The sequence below is a fragment of the Danio rerio genome, chromosome 17, assembly GCF_052040795.2.
Source record: "Danio rerio strain M-AB ecotype USA chromosome 17, GRCz13ab, whole genome shotgun sequence".
Classification (NCBI taxonomy): domain Eukaryota; kingdom Metazoa; phylum Chordata; class Actinopteri; order Cypriniformes; family Danionidae; genus Danio; species Danio rerio.
The window spans coordinates 45,212,676-45,220,388 of NC_141037.1; the positions used below are offsets into that span (position 1 = coordinate 45,212,676).

Below are 7,713 nucleotides of genomic sequence, written 5' to 3' on the forward strand. Positions count from 1 at the left end.
ATTTAGATAAGTAAAATAATAACTAAAATAATTAAAAATATCGTTCTGTATTTGCGTAATATAAAATTAAAGTTCGGTATGGATGGCTCGGGATGTGTGTTGTTGTTGGTGGTGGTATTGTTGTTGTTGTTATTATTATTATTACGATACTAACCATTTGTGTCTGCTTGGCATTAAATATATTTCAATTACAAGAGGCAACTTAATATATAAGGTCACGTAAATAATTAACTGTGGACGCAAAGCATATGGTAAAGGGTAGACTTAGTTTTATTTTTCTAAATACTGCATAGTTTCCATTTTCTCAGAAATCACTGAAAAGTTTTCTTCCATTGACCTTTTTTAAATATCAAATGCATTTGCAAATATTAACTTAATGAAAACGCTCTTCACAGAGATTAGTCTACACACATTAATTCCCCAACAATGGCGTACAGTTTAATTGATTTATTGTTAACGCTCAAATTATTTGAAACATATACAGCAGCCATCGTCTTTGTCTTTGTTTTAACTTACCAAAGAAAAAAGTAAATAAAAAATAAACAATAGAATAAATGACCAACGAAAAGGCTCAAACATTTATATTACAAGTAAACAGAAATTTAAATGTTAGCCAAATATACAGTCCCTACTTTTCATTTCTATAAACGAATACATTAGTTTTTTTTTTTGTTTGTTTGTTTTTTTTTTTTTTTACAATGGTCGCTTCAGTCGCACGTTCAGGCATTTATTGAGATGTGGGAACTTTTTCAGTTCTCGGTAGGAGTTCATACCTGAAATATGAAACATTGCTTCCCGTGTCCTGGCATTGCCATAGAAGTGGAGCATTGTTTAATAACAGACAACCTTCTACTATAACAACAAAAGGAAGTCCAAAACATACAGTATGAGGCTAGAAATTATTTAGTCCATAATGAGTAGAAGGGTCATCGTAGAAAACTGTGACCACAAAAAATTGTTTTTAGAGAAAAAGTGACAAATGTCTCACCCCCAAAAACCCACTCCTTTGATCCGAACACCCGCTTTAAATCTTCACGCGGGTACACGGCGTGCCTGCTTTTGGCCTCAAGCGCAGTCCTTAATTCAGATCATTTTTAAGTTTATGGGTGGAGAAGAAGCGAAGGAGAAAAAATAGCTGGTCTTCTACCACGTTCTGCCATAAAGCAGATTTGACGTGACCATATTATTTGTGTAATCTACAGAAGTGTCTATCTGGCCCATACTGTTCATTTGCGAATGAAGTGACGGCGGACTAGGGGACATTTCCTCCAGGTCTTGGGCCTGGACCAGTGCGTTGACCTGCTGGCTTTGGTGTTGGTTCATAGAATTGCTCGAGGTAGGAAGCACGACCCCTCCTCCGTTCTGCTGCTGCTGCATTTGCTGTTGGTTTGGCGTCGGCGTGTTGGAACCGTTTTGGCAAGGCTTGCCATCCTTCACTAAGACAGGGACAGCCACTCTCCTCGGCGACTGCTGTTGTTGACACAGGTTGCCCTCCTGTTGAAGCTGCTGCGCTGCTTTGTCCTTGGCCTGTCGCTTCATCTTGTAGCGATGATTCTGAAACCAGATCTTGACCTGCGTCGGGGTGAGATGTATCATGCTAGCCAGATGTTCCCTTTCCGGCGCTGAAAGGTATTTCTGCTGCTTAAATCTCCTTTCCAGTTCGTAGACTTGTGCTTGAGAGAAGAGCACCCGTCGTTTCCTCCTTGGCGCTGCGTGTAGAGGTGGGATGGATTTGGTGGTGTCGGCCATGCCTGTCAGCGTGCCCATTCCTGTCATGTTCATACCTGTGGAAGGTCCCATGAATCTAGAAACTTCAAAATATGCATACAGATGTACGGCCATTCAATTAGTAGCAGTGTTGGTCTAAAGTTTTTACTATAAGTGTGTTTAGAAATACAACAATGGCTCGTCTAAATGCAGCATTTACGCATGCACAAGAGAGTGAATAAAAAGGTTTAAACTGTAACTGTAACTTAAGCCAAAATATATATCATGGCAGATGTAACAATAGCAGCGAAAACGAGACAATAAAATGCGTAAAGTTACTGATGGTTATAGATACAATACAAACTTGCCTGAAAGCCAATTAAGTGGCTACATAAAACAAAGTACAACGATAAATCAAAATAATGCATTAGAAGAACTTACTTGTTGAGTATCTAGGGTCTGGATTGGCGCCGTACCACCCTGTTGCCGCTGCGCTATTTCTCATAGTTTCTTGATAAGAGGGTAGATCCCCCATGTTGGCAATGCTGCCATTGCAGTAGCCCCCCATTGCACTGTGCGAGAACTGGGAAACCGAGTGTGGCATGTGGTAGGTGGTCGCAACAGTGGCGTTGTGGCCCATGGAGTGTTGCTGCATGCCAGTCTGGGACACCTGAGGTTGCCGGTACGCTCCCAATGGAGATGTGAGGTTTCCAGTGCTCTCCATGCCACTAAACTTCTTGTAAGTCTCCTCAATTGGGCTCAAAATATCTGTCACTGAGAAAGGTGTCGTGTGCTTTGGGCTCAGCGACATGGTTCAGAAAGCAGATAGATATTTGGTGGTGGAGCTCAGCCGTGTTGTTGTATCAGCTCTGTTCTCGTGGACGTCGACGTAAGAGAGTGCTTGTAGTATGCCTGAGATCCGATTGATCGCCTTGGAGAAGGAGGCGAGCCCTGGCCACTCTTATCTCAGGTTTATTGTAGCCAGGCGCCAGATTTACGACAAACATGAGGGGCGGAGCGACTCCTAGACCAGCAAACAATAGTCATTGACATCTCGGCAAGATAATTGAGAAAAAAAATGTTGTTAGTTTCACATTACATTTACCATCGTGTGGACCGAACGTTTTCAGTGGTCATATTTCTCCCATTTCTGGCACACACACACACACACACACACACACACACACACACACACACACAGACACACACACACACACACACACACACACACACACACACACACACACACACACACACACACACACACACACACACACACACACACACACTGTCCCCAAGAAAGCTTATTCGTTTTCAATTGAACCGATGTTGTGAGTCTGTGTGAAGTCTACATTTTCTTCTTTTTTTAGCCACCGTTAATCTGCGTCAATAGGGAATTCCATACTTTTTCCAACTTTGAGAGCACTCTGAGAGTCATAAGCGCCAGTGCGCGCTGTCAGAGTGGCACAATGAAGCCCCCCTCCAGTCTATGACCTAATTTATGCGTCTTGAGCATCATTTTGTGCCAGCGGTGAGGGTCTTTCCCAAATTAGATCACAGTAAAAAAATAAAATAAAAAAAAAAATAAAAAATAAAAAACATAATAATAATAGTGATAATAATAAGCCGAAGTACACTCAAAATCAGAATTAATTTTAAACGTGTAATCTTAAAGTAAGTGAATACATAATCACATTTATTGTGAAAATTATATTGACATTTTTAAATTATATGATAAAATGGGCTATATAACGTGTGATCATTTTTACTTACACCAAGCAGTTTTAATGAAGATCCTCACTAAAATATAATTTAATACTTATAATTTAATAATTATAACGAAAATATAATTTAACGTGCTTAATTCACCCGAATTGGTTCAAATTGTCGCAACCATTTCTATTTTACTAATCTCATGAATGAGAGCAGGCCTGTCATTACAAATTAAAGATGTTCTGCACTCCTTAATAATATAATGATAAATAGATAGATCAGATGGGCGAGTAAACAACTTAAGCTTATACGCTGAGGATGTTTGAATACGTTGAGAGACAGGAAACCTTTTGACATAACACACATCTGTCTATTATGAATAAGTGGCTGGATGCTTGTCTCAAATATTGAGACACATTGGGATTCTTCACAAGCAGAAGGTGGTATTTGATAATATCTACTATCAGCTTTAGTAACTTTTCTTTTTTTGTAGTCTAATCTAACAACGGAAAACGAAATAACATGTAGCCTATCATTTTCATCTGACTACTCAACATTCAGCAAATCATACTAAGTGTTTAATCGTCGATATGTTTAATTTGGGTTAATTCTAAGACCAGCCATTTCGAGGCATCACATATAGTTTGGCTGGTGACTCACAGAGTGAGAAACTCGTCTAAGGTTTTGTGCGCCTGATCCATTAGGTAAATGAGGGCCACTCAACCTTGCAGAATATTAAGGCAGAGAGCATGACCGAGGGCCAAGCAACCGCCTCACTCTGATGCTGGAGAAACCACTGGATGGGTGACCGCTTAGCAAGCATACCAAGTGATTTAGGGAAAATGCTAAGCTATTTTGTTTGTAAGTTTATACTTCAATAGAGAAGGAACAAATGCAACTATGTCATCTGACACTGGACTGGGATATATATTGGACAACGTTTGCTCAGGTACTGAAACAGGTCGCCGTATAAAATAACCGAATCTGGTTATAGGCTATTGAACGCACAGTGTTTGCCGCGTTTAATTTACTTTTGTTGTTCTGTTTTATGTAGCCTAAGCTTGTGATTTTTTAAAAATCTCTAAATAGGTTTTATAAATGTGAGTGTATGCTTAAATCTGTGTCTAAACGTTTGTGGGTGGAAAGTTCACTTCATAAAAAGAAGAATGCGTCATAGAAAGAAAATGAAAATCAGTTGCATTTGTTTATAATTCTGAAACTGAAAAAAAAAATAGATATCTAGTAGATGTCTAATGCTTTCGAGTTTGATTATATTGTACGCATTTTACATTTTAATTTAATCTGATAAATGTTTTTTTTATCTTAATGAAACATATTTTTGCATTGCTCGTTGAATGTGCGGGGAGCTTGTTATTGGCTACATAACGTAATAAATAAAATATAAATATTAGGCTACCGTGTTTTGAATTGCTTGAATGTGCTTTGACTGAAACCGAATTCAATTATTTCCAGGTCAAACGGATTATGTGTTTTTAATAGAGTATGTTTCTGCAAACATGTGCATGACACGACATGACATTGACAATTGGATGTGAGGAACTTCTAGGAAGTGTCTATGTACTTTTTTCTCTTTGAGTTAACTGTAACCTATGACCCTTTCCCTTTATTGCATTACAATAGCTGTTAGTAACTGGTTTGCTATGAAAATAAAAGTATTGCTGCGATTTTTTTTTCTTTAACCTGTGGTTTATTTACATTTATGTTTGTTCAGGGCGTTGCATGTTGTTGCCTTCTTTAAACAACTATTCGCAAATATAGCAGCGCGTATATTTAAGAATCGGAGAGAATGGACAAACACGTGGCTACTGGAGTCCCCAATAAATCAAGGATCAGTAAAGAAAAAGAGCCCTTGGAGTAAGAGCTGAAGTCCTGACCCATTATCTTACATATCTGACAGTGGACAAATCATAACATTTAGTGAAATCATATTTAACAAATTTTAAACGCTATGAAACACACACGTTCTTTTCTTTTTCTTTTTTTCTTTTTTTTAACTATACTAGCAGTCTGTGGCCTAACTAGTGTTACAAATTGCTCATTTGAATGAATAAAGCATACTGCAGGTCAGTGTTTCAAATCCCTTGCCTAAATTAAACATCCAAAAATAACGAGACAGCAGACAGAAAGTTTCAATATTTGTTTCATTAAAATAATGTGGTTGAACGTAGCAGTAGTTTCTTCAGAATTAAATGCATTTTTAAAATACATTTTCATGTAATCAAAATCCTCAACTGCGCGGTGTTTATTTAATTAAAAAGCACAGTTTTGTTAATTAAAAATTATAATTTTAAAATTATTTTTGTTGCATCAGGAAACTCATTAAAAGTTTTTGTTATATATATATATATATATATATATATATATATATATATATATATATATATATATATATATATATAAATAAAGGTATTAAACAAAATAGAGATATGTGCTATTTCATAAGGTTTATAAGGCCTATATACGGTTAAAAAAAACTGTAAAATTACTAGCCTAAGATTTAGGATTTTATGCAAAGATAATATGTATCATTCATGTAACATAAAATAACATTAAGCAGTTCGCATCTGCATAAAACAATTACAATTGTCAAGGTATCTCTGAACACAGCCTCACGGTATTTGTCAAACGCCAAACGCTTATTGTTGATGTGGCCATTAACTTGACTATTTGTATTAATATAATTACTTTTTTTTCAGTAACTTATTTTTAGAATATCATAATTGTTCTTTTTTGAAAGGATTTACCTTTTTCTCTATTACTTTTTCCAAAGTGTTATCTAAATATCTACAAGTTGGTATATAGCAGAAGACTGAATCTAGTTCTGCCTCCAAAAAACATTCGATATCTCTATATCACATTTTTTTTCTTTCTCCTTTTTACCAGCAGCATAAGTATATGATATATTAAAAAAAGATAGAATAAAATGGTTTAATATTGTCAGTATATTAATTAAATTAGACGTAGAACATTACTTATTAACATAAAAGTATTAAATTATATAAATATTTAAGATATAAGTATATGTTAAGGATATTATTATTATTTGCTTTTGTGTATCTATCGAAGACTGCATTTAAAATCTTGGTTTGAATGCAATAGTGCAATCAAACCTAGGGATATTTAATAGGCCTCTGTATAAGATTTGGAAGATTGCTTTTCGGTTTTGTAATTCGTTCTTTTATTAGCATACAGTAATGTAAGAATCCTTCTTTACAAGAAGCAATTACCACTTCGCTGATGTCGACCATTTTTACTATAAGCAGGCAGGTGCAGGTCCCAGATTTCCAGTTGTAGTAAAAAGCAGCCTTTAAGTACTGCATACCCACCGTTAAGAAGGTTAAAGGTCCTCCCAAGAGGAGCAAGTATCTGGCAGGCCTCTCCAAAATCTTATTCTTCCGCGCAAGTTTTCATTCAAATGTAATTAATGGAACTCGATGGACGAAATGATGCTAATAGGTTGCAGAACACCGGGCGCTGCAGAGACAATATAGTCGCCTAAATGACATTTAAAATGGATTTTTAGTATACATCTCGTATATTTGTTTATTTTTATTATTATATTAGATAAATAAAAAAAAGTAATTCTAAGTGACAAGCGCTACTAACCCCCCTCCAACCAAAAAAAAAAAAAAAGCATATTGATTTTTTGATTGCGCTATATTGAAAGAATGAAAGCAGGAAGACCAAAACAACGCGTAAAAGGTAAATTGATCTACCTTTCGAAAAAGTTAATTCGTTATTTCAAACAAAATTTAAATCCTCTTACAGTTTTCACTGAATTTCTAATATTATTTTTATTTGGCTATATTGTTTTAGAAGCAACTTTAAGATAACAGTAAATAAATAAATAAATAAATAAATAAATAAATAAATAAATAAATAAATAAATAAAAAAACGTAGATTGTTTTAAATATTGCTTGTATGGTCAAACATTTTAATGCAACATATACGATCTTCGGGTTGATGAACAACAAGGCTCTGTGAGACCCAATTAACACCTGTTATAAAGGTCATAGAAAAATAATCAGTAGAAAAAGATGGGAGAAAAAGTAGCCTACAATAAAAATGCCTACGTTAGTTTTATCCCAAAAAACAATTTAACTTGGCAACTTTTCTCTCCGTGGCTTAGCTTTAATTGTGGTAAACAGAAACAGAAAGACAGCTTTCATGCTTGCGTTATTAATTGAGCTGGAGACCTCCAGCTTTAATCTGAAATGGCTCTCAAGAGACTCTGATATAACGCTAGCTCAGTGACCTCACATCTGCTGTCG

The 7,713-nt window shown here is 35.8% G+C and overlaps 1 protein-coding gene across 2 annotated transcripts; it reads right to left on the minus strand.

Moving 5' to 3' along the window:
- Positions 1–680: 680 nt before the first annotated feature.
- nkx2.4a (NK2 homeobox 4a) lies at positions 681–2,700 on the minus strand. 2 transcript variants are annotated; one of them, NM_001111166.1, is given in 2 exon segments: positions 681–1,811; positions 2,149–2,606. In NM_001111166.1, coding segments are annotated over 2 exon segments (1,038 nt in total). In that variant the 5' UTR covers positions 2,519–2,606; the 3' UTR covers positions 681–1,143.
- Positions 2,701–7,713: the final 5,013 nt, after the last annotated feature.